Below are 20,721 nucleotides of genomic sequence, written 5' to 3'. Positions count from 1 at the left end.
GCTCTTTTTGCAACATGTGTAACGATAATACGTTAACACATTTCTGTGATAGCTGAGTTTGCAAAGTATGGCATTGAAGAAAGGCATAAAAACAGCATAAAAGAGTATTCATATTTGACCACATCCTCAAAGAGTGAGACATGCCCTTTTTTGTCGGCAAAATGCACTTCTTTACCCATCTGAAATTTCTTTGGCTTTGCCCCTGGATGTACCGTCTATTGCATAGCTTTATTTCTAAATGTTTAACATTCTTCAATGCAAAATGGTCTGTTTTACAAGTAATGCCCTTTTCCCTGTAGTTTCCCTCTATCAATGTTAATCATACGAAAAATTTGAAACACATTTTTTCGAGGTAAATTCTTTTCAGGGGTTGCTGAACGCTTACCAGGCTCACTCCAGGGACGCTGCACCTTCCAGTTGAATATGATGCTGTTGTTGTTGTTGTCAATATTTAAGGCATCATTGTGGGTCAAGGGTCAGTTGACTGGCCTAACCCTGGAAATATAACATATGTTGGTAAAATGCGCCCCAAGACTTCCTTGAGGAACTTCAGCTGTATCAGCAAAGTTTAAGCATTGTATAAGGATCAAGCAGAGATTCAATCTCATTAAGTTAATTGGCAAAATGCTCCGGTTTTGTCCGCTCACCATACCGTTGCCCAGACGCTTACAAACAGCTGCAGTTTGTTGTGGTGCCCTTTTTATTTTTTTGGGGCATACCATCGGATGCCTACTGTTTCTAGCTATTTTCTTGTCAAGGTTTTGGCTGATTGCTGTCTTATATGCTGTTTGGATGATTTATGACCGACGGGTTTCGTCCCAAGGAGGTAGACGATTGCAATGGTTCAGAAAGCTGTCAATATGGCGTTACCTAAGAGATTACTTCCCTGTCACTCTCGTGAAGACTGCTGATCTCGATCCAAGAAGGAACTATATTTTGGGATATCATCCACATGGTGTTATTGGAGCTGGTGCCTTTGTAAATTTTGGGACTGAAGGAAATAAATTCTCTGAAGTTTTTCCTGGAATCACTCCTTACCTTCTAACATTAAAATGTGAGTGATAATTTCTTTGAAACATCATGCTTAGTGATAAACGATAAAAAAATACATGCATACTTATCCACAAAGGTGCCACTGCCCCCAAATCTGGAATGAAAAGTGTGACACTTTTGGTAGGTCTTGCTGGATAAATATTCCCAAAACATATTAATTATACACCATTTGTTAGTTACGGCAAATATTCTGAGCCTGCCTGTCTGAGACATACAACATTTTTTGGATAGGCTGAGGCTTCCATCAATTGTTTTTTTGTGTGTTGAAATAATTTGTGTTGTATAAATCACAGATGAGGCAGACTGAAGGTTGACTTGTGAGGAGGAAGAAGCTTTTTAATGATAGGAAATTTACATTGAAATTTAGCAAGCATTATTGTTGTTCTTGAAAAGGGCAAACTTTAGATTAGTGATAAAAGATGGATATTTTCATTGTTACAATTGGATCAGTGCAAAGATCAAGCAGCTGAAACAGAGATTTAAGCAACTTAAAGATAACAATCAGTTTCCTGGGAGAAATTAAAAAACTTCTCTTAGATGCAGCCCCTCACAAAGAAAATCCTCACAAGGAAATTGTTTCCCCCTATTCTAAAGTTTTTGCTCTTCTCCTCATTCTAAAGGTTTTTATCCGGTTATTTTTTTACAACCTGTAGATCTGACAACATCTGAAAGTGATGTTTGCAAACAAAGTTTCTATTATATGTTGACCCTGCCATTATCTCTATTTTAATCACATAGCAAGAGGGTATCTGAGATTTGGACATTGAGGGGGGGGGGGCAAAAAAAATTTTTATGCACATATAGAAATGACCATATTAAAAATAATGTACAGAGGCATCATACAGACATGTACAAACCAACACAGTTATGTGCGAGAGTATTTGATCATAGCCTTTACATGTCACTTTTGTAAATTTTCAGCACCTGTGGGATGTCAAACTAGCCAAATTTTGCTCTGGTTTCTTGTTCACATGCATGTTGCCTCTTTTTCATAGTTTGACTTGGGCAAACCCCTGTAGGGCGTAGGATTTCATTAGCACCATTTTTCTTGAAGAGTTTCCCATGCTTCCCTGTCTTGCTTGTCAGCACCTTATGTTGATTTTCCACATTTCCTCCTAATAGGACAGCTGTTTGACAGTTAGTCAGACAAACCAATGCATTATTAATTTGTTGCTTTATTAAGATTATCATTCTCCGAATATTTTTTTTTTATTTTTTGTTCAATTTTTGGTCATGTTCTAATCTCCTACCACCATTTGCTACCATCATTTAAACTGTTCTGTCAACGAACAAAGAGCAAAGAGACCTTCTATGGAAAGGGTTATGCTTGAGTCTCTTCAAGATGAAGTAGGGGGGTCAGTTCAAACCTCCTGGCCTCTAGCCCTTCTGACTCCTGACCTACTACAACCTCCACATTTTTTCCTTCAAAGCCAACCCAACACAGATTTCACTACTGCAAGTTGGACTTCAAAGCCAACCCAGAGGAACACACCCCAATACAGATTTCACGAAAAAAGAGCTTTATTGGATTACAGATTATCTTTTCCACCGGTCAGTGGTTGTGAATTATGACAGCTATCAATCCAATGCACATGATGTAATTACAGGGGTGCCACAACGATCAATTTTGGGTCCCCTTTTATTCATCTTATTTCTTAATGATATCACAGATGTAATAAGTAGTGCAAAAATCATTAAGTATGCTGATGACACAGTGATCTATGTAGCCGATAAAGATATCAAGATAATTAAGTCAAAACTCTCCAAATATATGGATGCCATAGCAAACTGGTTAGGCGAAAATGCTCTAATATAAATCTGAATAGAGGAAAAACCAAATCCCTCCTTTTTGGAACATCACAGAGGATAGCTAAACAAAGTGAGACATTCAACTTTATGTTTAGAAGCTCCAACATATCAAATACCACCCATTACAAATATCTTGGCATCCACATAGGCAGCTCATTAAGCCTTATTTCTCATTTTGAGAAATGTTTTAAACGTGCATCAGGCAGACTAAGGTTGTTGACAAAACTCAGGGATTACCTTGACATGTCTGCTGCAAAGACCATCTATCGCTCTAATGAAAGATTTGTATCGTTTTTTAATCGTTTTTTTAACAGTTTTTAGTATATATGTAATGTTTTTATCATCCTTGTAAATAGTTCATAATCAATATCAATGTAACTTTGTTTTTAGCGATTTTCCTATAGTAGGTTAGGTTTCTCTGCTTTTACTTTTTCCATTAAATTTAATCAGGACACACGTTGATAACAATCCCCCGTCCGGTTTTCTAGGATATACAGCATCAACTCATATGTTAGCCAGCACGCTCTCACAAATTTGAATATTTTGTGTTTGAAATATTTCATATTGCTCAAAACAATTATGTCTATAAAGACTTCGTAAACGGAGAAAGATTTTCAGCTTACATCGTAGGACTTGAAAATCACCAAAATTACGTAAAAAACGTAAGACTTGCCGGATATGGGTATGTGGTTATAGGGTGAGAAGTGATTTTTTTCTAGATTTGAAATCCATTAGTACGTTATAATACACTCTTTAAAGAATATATTAACCATTGCTAGTTATTAACATTTTTGATGTGGCATACTAGATCATATCAGTCAGAAAATGCTTGTACTCTAATTCGTAATATCCTGCATATACATGAGCTAACAGCCAACACCTTTGGCTGGAGATTGACAAAACGAAAAGAACAGATCAAAAATTATAAAAATAACTGTTGAAAACTATTCTCTTCTATAAGCCCTGTTCCCCCTTGAGCAGCCTTCAAGAAAGATGAAGCAGTTTTTAAAGTTCCGGAAATTCTGAATAAATTGGGAAGCCTTGTACAAGACCGAATACACTTTCTAATAATTTTTTATTTTACCAGTCATAAAGATAGAAAGAGCGAACTACCAGTTTTGAATTTTATGAAACTAATTTGTCAATGAACTTTCAGATACGACTACTCGTTGGGAGCAATAGGTAGAGATGAATTAACTCCAGACTTTTTTCATTTCTTTTGGAATAATGTTTTGGAGAGCAGCACAAGTTTCTTTTTCTTGTCATTGGCATAAGTAGGCAGTCGAGAAGGCTGGCCTGAAAGAATAATTGGTTTTGCATTTAAAGAATTGCAGAAAAGGATGACAAATGACTAGACCTTTGTTTAGTTTTTACTTCTCATTCGTAACATGCACAAACATAAGACAGGGATGAAAAATTTGGTATTGTGCTTCCGCTGCATTCGTAGCATGTAAGACGCTACACAATTACCTAATACAGTAATAAAGCCTTGCACGGCAAAGCTTATCTTGTAGTGCCCTGCCTTTCGATTGGAGTCGTTTTGAATTTTCTTTATTTACAAGAAAACATTCTTTCTCTTTTCAGTGTTATTCAAGTTTCCGTTCTTCAGAGACATTTTACTTGCACATGGTATTTGTGATGTTTCTAAAGAGAGCATAACACATTTGTGTACTGGGAAAGAAGGTGGAAATGCTGTGATAATAGTTGTAGGTGGAGCTGCAGAATCTCTAGATGCACATCCTGGAGAGGCCACGTTAACTCTTAAAGATCGAAAAGGCTTTGTAAAGATGGCTTTACTTACAGGGTAAGCATCAGATAACTGCTTCTTCATAAAAATCTCAATCATTCACCTGCAGCCTGTCATTTTTATTTGGGAAACACTTATTTTGATGTGCATTTGTTTCGTTCTAATTGCTGTTTGTTAAGTATTTAGCCAGACAAAATGGAGCCAAATGGCGCCGTTTTTTACTTTTTCTTTTTTAATAATAAGATCAAAAATTTTGGTTCTTAAATGATAACAATAAAATATTTGTCATTTTATTTGTTTAGGTACAATCTTTACACTAGATCTGGAAAAATCCTTCTTATTAATCTCGCTTTAAAGCACTAAATCCTGTCTCTTCCATTTTTTCTGTCATCTGGAGCGTTTGTTTTAAAGAAGCAGCAGGATTTACTCAATATATGAACCCTTCACTTCTTTATCTTATCGTGCTGTTTATAATTTATATTGAAAAAAAATAATTTTATTCATCAGCACTGTCTTATAGCCCCTGATAGCATTCCTATCTTCCAATTTAGCACTGCCCTGGTACCCGTTTTTTCATTTGGTGAAAACGACCTTTACTGCCAAGTTGATAATCCTCAAGGCTCGTGGCTTCGGCGGTTTCAAACAAAGTTTATGAAGATTGTATCCTTTGCACCAGTGCTTTTCCATGGCCGAGGAATATTTCAGTATAATTTTGGATTTTTACCGTACAGACATCCAGTAACTACAGTTGGTGAGTACCACTTCATCAGATACCAAAATATCATCTGTAAAAATACCAGCTGATTTAATGATTGTTAGTCCGTAAACTGACGCCATGACAGTGGCAGACTGTTACCAGCCCAGACTAATAAAAACTTAACGATTTTAAAATCAGACCATCATCTATTCACATTAAATACTCAATTAAAAAGTATTTGCATTCAAAACCCCCACCCTCTCGCTACAACGCTCCGAGGTCCCTCTAGAATGGTGTATTCTCTTAATTTTGCGTCCCTTGATTTCGTTCTCAGTAAAGCAAGAAATATTTTACAGATTAGATTCTTGAAAAGAAGCAATGAACTTTTTTATGTCTCCTAAAATACTGCAATTAATCAACTTTCGATTTTTTAGAATTGAAAAGTGATTATTAAAAAGTAGTTCAACATACATGGCTTACAATGTCTATGCATTAGAGTGGAGGGTGATTTATGTGTTATCCTATTTGAAAACATTTTCAGATAACACGTATGATGTTTAAATGGTGTAAATAAAAAATATTAATTATCAGGAAATATCAGATCAAGAAGGGATATTTATCAAGCAGCTACAAAATCACATTTGTTGAGCCATTCCTATTGTCTGAAAAATGACATTTTGCTACTGTCTGTTTCGAAGATGCCATCTTTAAGTATCGAGTTATCCCTAAAACGGTGATTTTTTACTTTCTTCACAGTAAGTAATCATCTCAAATCATGGCTTTGTTAACAATCATCACATTAAAAGCTATACTGCGATTTTCTCAGATCAAAGTTGGATTAGCCTCAGTACTGCAAGATTTGCAGTCTAAATCTGAGAAAACACGTTGAAGTAGAAGCATCGTTATGCTTTTCATGTTCTTATCACGTGAGAAAATGCACATATGCATGTCTATTTTCGAACTGATTCAATCATATTCTTATTTTGCAGTTGGTGCCCCTATTCCTGTTTATAAGAGAACAAATCCGACGATGGAGGATATAGATAGAATCCACCAGAAATATATTCAAAGATTACAAATCTTGTTCGATAAATACACACCAAAATATGCTGCAGATCACCCTAATTCTAAGTTAATGATTCATTGACATGTCTGACGTGTCTGATTACGACATGTTGTTATTGTTACTTTACTAAAACAGACGTATTTCTGAGTGAAGATTTGAATACTCTACAATGGTTTGCGTGAATGGAATAAGGCATTTAGTTTTTTTATGCACGAACTGACGTGATTGAATACACAAATTATATAACCAATTTTAGATAGAAATTATACAACTTGGTATCGTTGTCATTGTCAAGAAGGGCACTTGGTATCAAGTTTAGTGTGTTTTTTATAATCAAATATTAGCAAGTTTTCTGTCATTTGACTGGACTGGAGATTATTCCAGGACCAGTCGGTAAACTTGGATACGTTTACTAATGTGGCTAATATACGGATTAACTCTCGCAATATTTACTACGTTGTGTTAGCATGATTTTAACCTTGTTTCGTCAAAGGTATTCTGGGAAACACTACAATAGGCCCTAGAAAAATATGACTTTTTACTGTTGTATCGTTGCAGCAGCAATTACTTGGGGAAGGTTTGTTTTGTCACAACAGCATTTTTCTATAGCCTGATAACCAGCCCATTATATATGTGAAAATGGGCTGGTTATCAAGCTGATTTCCCTGGGACAGTTACGTCGTCGTCCAACGAAAGAAATAATTTTCAAGTAAAATGGTTAACAATTATTACGTTAGATCCTTACAAAATATGTCTAATACGGAAGCCCTGAACAATCTATAAAAATGTTGGAAAATCTATCCCGCTGTGCTTGCCCTGTCCCTCTGTCTCAAAACTTCTTTACTCCTATACTTTAGATTTAGCGTAAAACTGGCAAAGTACCTTCGAAATTTTTCAATAGAATATAATAATATAAGTACTGAATGTAATTCATAGAATTAAATATCAAATTATTCAATGTATTTTGTAACTAAGCGTATATTTTATAATTAATTTGCATTTGAAATGAGATGTCGATACGTATGTTGAGCATTTTGAAATTTTATATGGAATTTGTAAAACGTATCTTACATGTCTCTTCTGAAATCACTGCCAAGCTGTTGAAACCAAATAATTTTTTAAAACACAAGATACGAGGCAAAATAAGTAGACACATGAATTTTCTTAACCAATTTGGTGGAACTGAAATGAAAAATTTATTTTGTACGCTTTTTGTAGTATACAAATGTGATATTGCACAGAAAGATCAACGTTGAATATACTGCTTAAGTTAATTCAGTCAGTTTCAATGCAAACTGCACCTGTCTAAAATCCTGAAGGTTATCTGACAAAATATACAATAAAACAAGTTGTACCTGTCTAAAAAAGTTTATATTTCTATAATATGTTGAATTCATTTTTATTTTTACAATTAGTTCAAATTGCAATAAAAAATCTCAGCCAACAACCTCGTTATGCTTCACTGATTTTCTATGATGTTCTTTGAGCCTAGGGTTAGCAAGATTTTGCTATGAGGAGATCGTCATAATACTTTGTCACGTAAGAGTACAACCATTCTGCATACTTAGCAGTTATATTCAGGAAATTCGCAACAATGCTATCTTACATAAGTTTCTGAAACCTTTAGTTGGTTTGCAAGTTTTATGACATGAAAAGACTCTCATAGCTAGTTATGCGTCTGCGCAAGTGCGTGAACGGCCCTCGCAGGGACAGAAGCTCGTGCTCTGAATTTCTGCAGACACTTTTCTGCATCGATTTTTATTTTTCTTTATTATTGCTCCTATGGCGCCAGCTTGACACTCAATTGCCAAAATCAAGTTAGCTGTTTATCTTTTTCTCCCTATTTCCTCTTGATGAATCAGATCACTTTCAACTAACTGTTCAATCGTTTTTCTCTGAGCAAACTGTAATGACTTGAAAAACTCAATCGTGTAGAATAAGCTGGCAAAAGCAGGCTCTCTAAAGCTAATGTCGTCGGGCATGGCGCCTGGGAACTATCGCGTTAGTGCAAGTAAGAAAAATAAAGTGAAATGCAGAGTATGTATGTCTGAAATTTTGGAGCAAAATTACAAGGTACACCTTCAAAGAATTCACCCAGAAGAAAATTCTGGCGATTCGCGACAACACAAACAAGCCTCTATTTTTTCAATTTTTGGAGTGAAAGCGGGAAAGAATAGATCGCCCAGACACCGTCACTGATTTAGAACCGGTTGCAAAAAGAGCCTTAGATGAAACAGATGATTTATAAGTGTGCCGCTGTGATTTAAAAGTGTGATTTATAAGATGATTTATAAGTGATAAAAATAAATTAAAATGCAGAGTATGTATATATGACGTTTTGGAGCAAAATTACAAGGTACACCTTCAAAGAATTCACTCAGAATAAAATTCCGACGATTTGCGACAACACAAACAAGCCTCTATTTTTTCAATTTTTGGAGTGAAAGCGGGACAGACTAGAACCCGTTCCGTCTCTGATCAATCGATCATAACGAGGTTAATCCCGTTCCGTCTCTGATCAATCGATCATAACGAGGTTAATCATTTGATTAATCCCGTTTGTATCAAGGCGAGTCTATGAACTCTGAGAACTCCCAAGCGCCCACTTTAAAAGCGCGCGAATTGTATGATTAATCGTCGCATTGATCGACCACTCCGCAGTTTTGTTTTGGACCGACGGCAACTAGGGTAACCGCGTTAATGGCGGGTCGTCGGCGAAGAAGAGTGAAAGAAATCGACGACGACATTGAAGTCTTCTCGTTTAACTGTCGAAGCATTAAAAAAATCCCAAGAAGATCACCAGAAAGATTACGTCAATTACCATTAGCTGGTCATCGAGAGAGGCCTCCCGAAAATGTTTCAGACAGTATTCCTGAAATAGTGTGCCATGATCTGTTGTTAGGCCCAAGTTCGACTGTCGATGCACCTGATGACGAAGCAAGGTATGGATGTATTCAACGTAGGCAAATGTGTTGTTTAAATAAAGATCAATTCGATGTTACTTATTCTTTGAATAAGGGGTCTAAAATCGAGCAGAAGTCAAGGAATTCGTCTTGGGTCTAGATTCATAATGGCTACCGGCCTGTTAATTTCCAACTTTGCCGAATTTAATTTCCAACTTTTTCCAAGTAGGTTGACAGTATATCGTGCAAAGATTTAATATTTAAACAATCATTTGGTGGTACAAAACTTAAAAATGGCTTTGAAAAAACCAAACATTTGAGTATACCAAAGCTTTTCGTCTGACACTCTTATGGATATAAAACATTAGAACAAAGATCAAAAACTCTATGCTAGGAAAAATATATAAAACTCTACACTTGGATTTAATATTTCTTATGCTAACAGAACGTATTTGGAATTTTAGAAATAAAAAGTCAGCATACTTTAAGAAAAAAGAAAAGAAGCTGGAAAAGTGGGATGAAATACAAGATTCCTTGATGCATTGCTTTATTGAAAATTGCTGCATCCCCGAAGAACAGTCATGTGTCATTTGTGGTGAAGAAGAAGCCAAAGTTCGTTGCAAGGATTGTGGTCATCAGCAATTCTTTTGTCTAAATTGTGCTCTGTATTTCCACAACAAAAGAAATTGTTTGCATATGTTGGAAGAATGGAAGGTATTTATTTGCTCCCTTTGACCTTGTTTGCTCTTTGTTATTCTACAAAATTTCACAAAAAATGCAGGAAAGAAACTTTAGCTTTGATGTTCTCTTTAAAATGTAAGAGAGTACTTATTTGTAGTTTTTTTGTGTCAGGATGTGATGGTGAAAGTGGCAACAGCTTTGCTTTAGTGACTTTTAAACCTATTGGTAGATTGTTATAAGATTTATCATATTATTCTTTTAATGACCTTCTATATCATCATTTTTTAAAACCTTTAACACATTTTGAAAGAAGCTAGCATGTTTAAAATTGTAAATTAATTCTCAGTCAGTCTGTTTAATATCATGTTTATGGTATTTTATGAATGACAAAGTGAAACTCTCTTTTTATTATGACAATCAAGTTATTTGTAAATCTCTTTTTAAGGAAGGAACATTCACAGAGCTAGAATATACTCCAGAGCTTTGTTTGCCACAAGGGATTGTGCATATGATGAATTGTTTCAAATCAACCAGACAATTGTGTATTATTACAAATGCTGGTGTGTTCTTGTTTAATATAATTGTAAAAAGTTCTCTTTTGTGGTTTTAGTGTTTCCAGAGAAACTGACAACCAAATATTGTTGAATTTATTTCTTATTGTATATTTTTTCAAGAATTATTTTTATAGTAGATTACAGTTACTAGCTATTGTATGTTAACAATGACACTAGGTGATAATCATAATGTGTCATACAACTTCAGAATACAAAGCCAAATAAATTGAAGTATAAAATGTAGTATGAAATCTGTATGTTTATATGATGTATGTGTAAGCTTCTCATTCTATGTGCATTGATTTAATTCTTTTATATATAGTTTTTTAGTATTTGTATCATTATTTATACCCCTAAATTTCTTTTATCTTGCAGGCTATGAAAAATATTGTAAAGTGACTTTTTGTAGCTGTGTGCCAGATGCATTTGTGCTTATTAAACATGGATTTTGGCCAGTTTCTCCTACATGCCCATCAGTAGCAGTAACTTTGGAGCTAATGGATATTCTTGAAGCCTTTTTCTTAGAAGCTCAAGTATCATTGAATAGCTTTTGCAGTGCCTTGAGATGGCGAAATATCTCTTCTGGAAAATCATGTCTTGTAAGTAGACTTTTTTATATCACAGCTTCAGACACATGTCCATAAATGTTAGTTAACTTGGGCATAATCAACTTTTGCATATTGATATTTTTTTACATTTTGTTACATATCTTCAACTTTTTGGTAAATATCTATGTTACTTCAGTTAAATTGAAGTTTGAAATGTCATCCATAACAATGTTTTTAATTCAAACATTTTTTTCATAGGTTAGTGACCTATACAACAATCTCACATCCAATGATACTTTTGAGCAATACAGGTAGGTACTGATTTCTTATTCCCTAGTAGTTACCATCAGTGACCCTTTGGTAAAGAAGGCCCTCCCACATTTACTTAAAGTATTCATATTGCTATTTATTTTACATAAAATTTTCCATCTACTTTTGCTATTTCTCATTTTATCTCTAGACATTTCATGTACAAAATCAGATTCCTGCGAACACTTTGCCCAGATGTAAACAATGGAACAGAGTGTCCTGCATGTCCTAAGGTTTATAATCTTTTAAACTACAGCCAGTTATATGCTTCTTAAAGGAAAATCCATGAAATAAAGTGATCTCAAAAACTTGTGACTCTAATGTTTGTTTAGACTTTAAATAGATAATCAGTAAACAACAACTTGGTTAACATTTCATGATATGATTCTTCAGAATAACTTTCACTTACATTTGGAACGTAAAATAATGACTCACAAGATACAGGAACAAAAGCAACCCTATTTTATAAGCGAAAAGATGAAACCTAGTTTAACAATATATGCATGTATGTTCTTAATATTTCTTGAAAATAATGTGAGTCTGAAGAAGCTTCCAGCAAAATGTTCACCAAAGTTGTTCTTTTACTGATTGTCAGTATATTTATAGCCATCTATACATCAAAAGCTAAATGTCACTTTTCTTTATTCAACTCTACATCAATTTGCATCTTAGAAAGTATATTGATTCCAATGAAATTTCTTGTCATGTTTTTGGTCAATATTAGGGTGATAATTTCTTGTTTTGTTTTGTAGGATGGAATAGCTCCTACCTTTTGGAACTTTGATGCATGCTTTGGATTATTTCGGAAAAAATCTGCTGGGAAATTTCCATTCCCTTCTCTCCATGGACCGTTATATTTCGAGGAACAGGAGTTTGTCGATAATTACCTTGCAAAATGCAAGACCTCGCAAAAAGAAAAAGGGTCAGAAAATCTGAAGGTGAGCTTCACAACCCTAAATCTTGCTTGAGTGAGTCTCTTATGTATTTTATTTTGGATCAGGAATGCTTTCACATGTCCACTAAAGCATATTCTTATTGCTATCTTTTCTTTTATACTATAAAACTGAAAATCCACGTTTTCTACAGGAATGTAGCCAGTTCCAAGCTGGTACAGAAGTTGATGCAATTCATTCAAAAGGAAAGAGCAAATTGTTTGATGAGAAGGCTGTCTTTGGTTGTGTTTGTAGGCATGAATTCCCTTTACGTTTCTTGGACATAAAGCATGGAGAAAGGTAAGATTCTGCTTCAGCTTATTGTTATCTCAACTTAAAGTTGATAGGATATTGATTGGCTTTAATGTAGTTCAAATGTACATAAAGAAAATACAAAATGACATAATAATCTGATAAACAAATTTCATTGGTAGATAAAATGTGGCTTTGAAAACAATAAATTATTTCCATGAATTAAAAAATATAGTTCATTTGTAGATAATTATCAAATCCAAAGTTTATCAATTTTGATTCCAATTTATCAAAACATTGTTTCACAGAGACTATTTTCACAGTATTCAAACAGAAATGTTTTATTCATCAAGGCCTGCTTAAAAATGTGATGTAATTATTGGTACTACTAATATTGTGTAATGATAACAGGTTTGGGTACATAACGTATCTACTAGAACAGCTGTTGGAGGATGGGAGGAACATAAGAACAAAAAGGAATGTCATTTATGATATTGGCTGTAAACTTGACCGTCATATTGAGGTATGTTTTTTTTTCTTCAGTTGTGACAAAAAGAGCAAATTATAAATGTTTTGCAAATCTTCAAATTTTCAAATGTATGTACATTAAGCTAGGTTATTCTGATGATCAAAATTAAACAGATTTTATTTTTATTTAGCTGGCTGACAACCAAAAATTATTGGGAAAAGTCACTTGCATGGTGCCAGCCTTTCATGCATTTGCCCATTCCACATCCTGTCAGGTAAAACAAAGTTTTTAATATTTTCACTTGAAGATTCTTTTTTGTTAATTGAGATTTTGAATTCATATGTTACCAGATACAAAACTTTGTTTTTAATTGTCTCTATTAGATGAAATATTCAATTATGTATCAAGATGGTGCTGGTCTATCTAATGGTGAACAATGCGAACGGCTTTGGTCATATTTGCGACGTTTCAGCAATATTACAAGAGAAATGACTGCTTCTCATCGCCAAGATGCACTTACTGACGCCCTTTTATATTACTCCCATAAAACAAGGATGAAAGCAGGTAGCTAACATTCATTCTTTGTTTATTTGTTTGACATCCTAGTCTATCCATATGATGAAACCTTATATATTTTTATATAAAACTATCTAAAAGTATAACTTTGCAGCATTTAATGTACTTTCCAGGTCTGTTAGCTGCCAGTCGCTTAAAAAGAGCCAATGATGCTTACAAAACTTCCTCTGCAGAGTTATCGAATCTTTTAGAAGACCTGCCAGGTATGATCAGGATATATGAATCCCTGTTTATCTCAATGCTAATTGATAATTGTTCTTTTAATATCAAAACTGAAAGTGATTCTCGCATTTAGGTTTGTTATGAACTGCTGAGATATTTTCGTTATCAAAAAGCAACTGCTTCAGTGATAAATATTTTTTGAATAAGCAGCAAATTATTAACACTGGTATAACTGTCGTTTTTATTAACTTGATTCTGCTGATTTTTTCTCCTAAATTTTCAACAACCCATTTTGCTGCTTTTCATAATAGTTGAAAAAGATCAAGTCATTGAGTGGAAAAAACAACTCACAAACTTATCCAAGAATCGGATGAAAGGTTTGCAACTTACTTTGGATTCAACTGAAGGAATAAAATGTTTTCTCAAATAAAGGAAAGTTATTCCAACTGACTATAATGTCATCCTTTGATTACTGTTAAATTTTTGTGTCATGAATATGAATATCATGAATGTGAATAAGGCATAAGTATCTCTCAATAGTGTTAGTAGTCATTGATCATTGTTACTAACTTGAACGGGTTTTTAAAATGCGTAATATTTTTGCACAAGTTTTATATTAAATTTCAAGTTGATGTTTTGTTATTTGTCCAGAAACTAGTGAGTCTACTGAGCAAGGCTGGCAATTAAACTACGTCCGTCTTCTTTTGCTGAAAAAACAGTTGAGGTAATGTTCGATTTATTTTCAAATATTCCATCTATGTTTTATCTTTCATTCTTAAAAGTTTATCTTTCAGCTGACAGGGTTCATCAAGTTTCTAAATTTCCTATGGCTTTTTCTAGTGAAAACTTAAGCCACTCCTGTGATTCCGAGGAAAACATGTCAGTTAACCCACTTCTAAATAAGATGAAAAGGTCAGTGAATTATATTTTGTTGTTGTATTGAGGGTAAAATGAAATACCCTATTACATAGGATACTTAATTTTTTTAACAACTTTGCTTAAATTATATTTCAATTTACCATAGGGCATTATTTAACCACCTGATAAATCATTATTTGCGTTAGTAAATAAAATTGACTGCAAGAAAGTCCTTTTAATTTGACAGCTTATGATCACCCTTGCTTTAACAGCAGTAGCTCTGAGGAAGCCCTGTTGACTGGGGTGAAAATTAGAAGCATGGCATCATTTTGGCGTTTGTCTCAGCGGATATCTCTTATCATAAAGTGTTTTATCTCTTTTTGCTCAATAACGCTTATATGTTAACTGACATTATCTGTTATTTGTTCGGGATTTCAGAGTAGAAGCACAGTTGAAAAGGTTGGAAGAAAGTAACAATGTTCGCCGTCGATGGACAATTGACCAGCAAAACATCAAAAATCATGTTTGTGTAATTGAAAGTGAAGAACGGCAAGAGGCAATAGAAAAGCTGCGGGTCATGTCCTTCGATCGATGGTTCCTCCTGTCGTTGAAGAAGAAATATGCAAGTACGTTTACTTCGAATAGTTATGTGATAATACATCATCCCCTGATAAAAATGGAACGTTTCAAGCCAAAGCAGGAAATAGCAGCTGCCTTGGCTACGGTGAAAATTGTTTTGCCAGAAGAATCTGTATGACCTGATGAAACCGGCATTGCCACAATGAACTGTTATTTCTGTACTTTGAATCCCCTTTAAAAATTTTGAATGTTTTTTTATTAATATCTTTTCCTTTTCGTATTGTAGCTGGTCAAAAAATTGCAAAAATGCTTTCAAAAAGTATAAACATTAAAGTTAGCAATATCAAGCAAACCATACGCATATATAACTCTAGACCTGCAGTGAAGATGAACCTTGTGCCAGACACAACACGTAAGATTGATTGCAAAGATGCTTTGGATATCCAAAGTGCCTTATACCGAGACCTTCCAAGCTTTGACAGTGAAGCCATTCCATCAGAAGTCAAACGGAAGGCTGTAGAACTCGATGTTATGCGTCACAGAGCTAGAGAAGAAATCGAGTTGTGCAAGCAGGACATGGCCTGCATAATGCAGCATCTAATTGGAGAAAAAATGAAAATTGCCTCGGCAATACATAGACAATCAGGACTTTCAAGAAGCAAATACACCAGGGGAGCTTTAAGTCTCTTAAAAGGCAAATTGTCAGATTTTGAAAGCTTGATATCGTATAATGGAAAGATGTTCGTGGATGAAGGGGGGTTGAGCGAAGAACTAGTGAACTCGCTTTTGAGTACCGACGCCACAACATCTATTCAAAAGAGTAACCCTTCCAGGTTTTACGATTCAGATGTGGAAGATGAAGTGGAAGAGGAACCCAATCAATTCGATGACTTTGCATTTGAAGAGAGAACAGAATATGATCCTGGGACATATTTATCTGAAGATAGCGTTTAGAGACTCTTTTCTAATTCTTGTATTTTCTGGGTACAAATGTTAATTGAAATTTACGTTATAAATTGTACGATATATCGTTGTTTTGCAAAATATCAAATCTGCTTATATCAATCATTCCATTCCTTCTTTTTGTATGTATTTTGAATAATTGCAAGTGAAATATCATTATATAATTGGATACCCAATTAAGTTGAGAATAAGTGGAGCAACAGTCTCCTTCAATTCAAAGTTTCCATGCATATTTGGATCGATAGTCGAGAAATAGTTGGAGAATTTGATGAGTGGAGAGCTTGTTGGCCTTTAGGGGTATGGTAAAAAATCGGTAGGATGTGATAATTTATTAAAACAGCAAAGAATTGGTGATAATATGCTAATACATGATTGTTTTCATGATTTGTGTTCAATTCAAAGTTTCCATGCATATTTGGGCCGATAGTCGGGAAATAGTTGGAGAATTTGATGAGTGGAGAGCTTGTTGGCCTTTAGGGGTATGGTAAAAAATCGGTAGGATGTGATAATTTATTAAAACAGCAAAGAATTGGTGATAATATGCTAATACATGATTGTTTTCATGATTTGTGTTCAATTCAAAGTTTCCATGCATATTTGGGCCGATAGTCGGGAAATAGTTGGAGAATTTGATGAGTGGGGCGCCTGTTGGCCTTTAGGGGTATGGTAAAAAATCGGTAGGATGTGATAATTTATTAAAACAGCAAAGAATTGGTGATAATATGCTAATACATGATTGTTTTCATGATTTGTGTTCAATTCAAAGTTTCCATGCATATTTGGGCCGATAGTCGGGAAATAGTTGGAGAATTTGATGAGTGGAGAGCTTGTTGGCCTTTAGGGGTATGGTAAAAAATCGGTAGGATGTGATAATTTATTAAAACAGCAAAGAATTGGTGATAATATGCTAATACATGATTGTTTTCATGATTTGTGTTCAATTCAAAGTTTCCATGCATATTTGGGCCGATAGTCGGGAAATAGTTGGAGAATTTGATGAGTGGGGCGCCTGTTGGCCTTTAGGGGTATGGTAAAAAATCGGTAGGATGTGATAATTTATTAAAACAGCAAAGAATTGGTGATAATATGCTAATACATGATTGTTTTCATGATTTGTGTTCAATTCAAAGTTTCCATGCATATTTGGATCGATAGTCGAGAAATAGTTGGAGAATTTGATGAGTGGAGAGCTTGTTGGCCTTTAGGGGTATGGTAAAAAATCGGTAGGATGTGATAATTTTTTTAAAACAGCAAAGAATTGGTGATAATATGCTAATACATGATTGTTTTCATGATTTGTGTTCAATTCAAAGTTTCCATGCATATTTGGGCCGATAGTCGGGAAATAGTTGGAGAATTTGATGAGTGGAGAGCTTGTTGGCCTTTAGGGGTATGGTAAAAAATCGGTAGGATGTGATAATTTATTAAAACAGCAAAGAATTGGTGATAATATGCTAATACATGATTGTTTTCATGATTTGTGTTCAATTCAAAGTTTCCATGCATATTTGGATCGATAGTCGAGAAATAGTTGGAGAATTTGATGAGTGGAGAGCTTGTTGGCCTTTAGGGGTATGGTAAAAAATCGGTAGGATGTGATAATTTATTAAAACAGCAAAGAATTGGTGATAATATGCTAATACATGATTGTTTTCATGATTTGTGTTCAATTCAAAGTTTCCATGCATATTTGGGCCGATAGTCGGGAAATAGTTGGAGAATTTGATGAGTGGAGCGCCTGTTGGCCTTTAGGGGTATGGTAAAAAATCGGTAGGATGTGATAATTTATTAAAACAGCAAAGAATTGGTGATAATATGCTAATACATGATTGTTTTCATGATTTGTGTTCAATTCAAAGTTTCCATGCATATTTGGATCGATAGTCGAGAAATAGTTGGAGAATTTGATGAGTGGAGAGCTTGTTGGCCTTTAGGGGTATGGTAAAAAATCGGTAGGATGTGATAATTTATTAAAACAGCAAAGAATTGGTGATAATATGCTAATACATGATTGTTTTCATGATTTGTGTTCAATTCAAAGTTTCCATGCATATTTGGGCCGATAGTCGGGAAATAGTTGGAGAATTTGATGAGTGGAGAGCTTGTTGGCCTTTAGGGGTATGGTAAAAAATCGGTAGGATGTGATAATTTATTAAAACAGCAAAGAATTGGTGATAATATGCTAATACATGATTGTTTTCATGATTTGTGTTCAATTCAAAGTTTCCATGCATATTTGGGCCGATAGTCGGGAAATAGTTGGAGAATTTGATGAGTGGAGAGCTTGTTGGCCTTTAGGGGTATGGTAAAAAATCGGTAGGATGTGATAATTTATTAAAACAGCAAAGAATTGGTGATAATATGCTAATACATGATTGTTTTCATGATTTGTGTTCAATTCAAAGTTTCCATGCATATTTGGGCCGATAGTCGGGAAATAGTTGGAGAATTTGATGAGTGGAGCGCCTGTTGGCCTTTAGGGGTATGGTAAAAAATCGGTAGGATGTGATAATTTATTAAAACAGCAAAGAATTGGTGATAATATGCTAATACATGATTGTTTTCATGATTTGTGTTCAATTCAAAGTTTCCATGCATATTTGGGCCGATAGTCGGGAAATAGTTGGAGAATTTGATGAGTGGAGCGCCTGTTGGCCAAGGTTTTCCAGCCTTTCGTCTTACATTAAGGCTCAGCATTTATTGCTGATGATCGTTACCTTGCTGTGTACCCTTTCGCACGATGACAGGAATGGGTCCAACTATACTATCCTTGAAAAATGTTTTTGCTAAGTTTTAATGTTGGTTATTGCCAAAAACCTACGATAAAGCTGTGTTTTATAGATCATCTTCATTATAGTTTCTTTCTACTTATTTTTTTTTTTTTTTTTTTTTTTGCAATTCAAGTATCTAGGCCGAGATGGCCCTTAACTGCTTACAGTACTACAGCGAATTACAATTTTACAATTACCTTTTTAACTACGCATTAATAACAAAACAACTACGGCGAATACAAAGCTAAATTTTCAGCAAAAGCTACTAAGCTACAAAATTATTAGCTGTTAATCTAAAATGCTTGTGGGGTCGCTTAAAAATTTTGATCTTTTTTCAAAGGACTTTTTGCAGAAATTTCCTAAAACCTTTGTTGTAATATAATCTTCTTGGCTCATTAACCAAATGTACATATTGAATTCGTTCAACGCGGAGGTATTTGGAAATGTTTTGTGGATTTTTTGTAAAAAAATTTGCCGTTCCTCGTTAAAAAGGGGGCAAGTTAAGAGGAAATGTACTTCATCCTCAACTTTGAAAATATCTAAAGTCTTACAGTACGGACAAAACCTTTCATCTCTTGGAGTTTTGTTTTTACTAAATCGCCCTGTTTCAATTTGAAGATTGTGAGCGCTGATTCTTAGTTTTGCTAATATGCATCTAACAGTGAAATCTTGTATGTAATCAAGATAAGACTCAAATTTGTAAATTGTTTTAAATGAGGCGTATAAATTTAGTTTTTTGTTCTCAGTTATGTGTTCATTCAATCTTCCCAGTACTTCTGACTCGAAATAACTTATAACCTTAGTTTTAATAACTGAACGATTATCCGATTCCTGTATTCCATAGCGTACCCTAAGGTCGCAGGCATGAGATACCCAGTTAGAGTGGCCATAGTCTGCATCCTTTATAAGCATTGCAAAAGCTTTGCTAGCGTAACGTTTTGAATCTAGAGATGATAATCGAGCGAAGAAACTTAGAATACGTATATGTCTATGGGTTTGAAGACTTATTCTTCCCAGTTCAGCGTAAACGGCATCGGTAGTGGTACTAGGTCGAACACCCAAAGCATATTTACAGGCTTTTAGATGAAGAGTTTCTAGCTTAGACCATTCTTCAAAACCCCATATTTCTGATGCATAATTTAGAATAGGAACAATCGTATGATCGAATAGATAGAGAAAAAGACGTGGCTGAAAACCGCCCCATTCTTTGCTTTTAGCTATAAGGGAAAAATAGGCCTTATGAGCTTTCTCTTTCATTCTAACGATGTGTTCTGAGAAAGACCCGTTCGATTTTAACATTACACCTAAATATTTATATGAGACACATTCGTTAACTTCTTTATCGCCAATCTTCCAAGTTTTATTTTTTGTAGATTTAGCACGGGATTTCTGTTTTTGAATTATCATGACTCTAGTTTTGTCCATGTTCACGTCCATTTTTAGAGATTTTGAAAATTTGTCTAATGCATTCAATTGAGACTGAAGGTCTTTTCTATCTTTGGCTATTAAGACAAGATCGTCGGCATATAAAAGTGAGTGGACAGGTATATCATCCACCATTACCCCCTGTGAAGATGCTCTAATGTGGCGGTTTAAATCGTTCAAATATAAAGCGAATAGGACAGGACTAAGAAGGCACCCTTGCCTCACACCTCTACTGCATGGAAAAATATTTGTAAGGCTATCTTTACCTCTCACGCACGATTTAACTTTATCATAAAGTGATGTGATAACTTTTAGGAAATTACCCTTTATTCCATATGTAACAAGCTGCTGTAACAGCAGCTTATGG

At 34.6% G+C, this 20,721-nt stretch overlaps 2 protein-coding genes across 2 annotated transcripts; both read left to right on the top strand.

Annotated features, from left to right (window-relative positions):
* The first annotated feature begins 432 nt into the window (after positions 1–432).
* On the top strand, positions 433–7,811 carry LOC148957618 (2-acylglycerol O-acyltransferase 2-A-like). Its single transcript, XM_089115095.1, has 4 exons — positions 433–1,054; positions 4,447–4,666; positions 5,161–5,360; positions 6,296–7,811. The coding sequence occupies exons 1-4, from the start codon at positions 625–627 to the stop codon at positions 6,451–6,453; spliced, it is 1,008 nt and encodes a 335-aa protein (XP_088971221.1). The 5' UTR covers positions 433–624; the 3' UTR covers positions 6,454–7,811.
* A 1,134-nt stretch (positions 7,812–8,945) lies between these two features.
* On the top strand, positions 8,946–19,674 carry LOC135693871 (uncharacterized). Its single transcript, XM_089114920.1, has 17 exons — positions 8,946–9,314; positions 9,740–9,989; positions 10,402–10,516; positions 10,886–11,109; positions 11,317–11,369; positions 11,519–11,600; positions 12,120–12,305; positions 12,454–12,599; positions 12,963–13,074; positions 13,211–13,294; positions 13,404–13,584; positions 13,710–13,799; positions 14,070–14,135; positions 14,410–14,482; positions 14,599–14,670; positions 15,055–15,242; positions 15,482–19,674. The coding sequence occupies exons 1-17, from the start codon at positions 9,073–9,075 to the stop codon at positions 16,147–16,149; spliced, it is 2,832 nt and encodes a 943-aa protein (XP_088971046.1). The 5' UTR covers positions 8,946–9,072; the 3' UTR covers positions 16,150–19,674.
* Positions 19,675–20,721: the final 1,047 nt, after the last annotated feature.

Source organism: Rhopilema esculentum, chromosome 21 (assembly GCF_057945365.1).
Source record: "Rhopilema esculentum isolate cy_ngs chromosome 21, ASM5794536v1, whole genome shotgun sequence".
NCBI lineage: Eukaryota > Metazoa > Cnidaria > Scyphozoa > Rhizostomeae > Rhizostomatidae > Rhopilema > Rhopilema esculentum.
The sequence above is the reverse complement of the archived record's forward strand: the minus strand, read 5'-3'. Positions and strand labels throughout refer to the sequence as shown.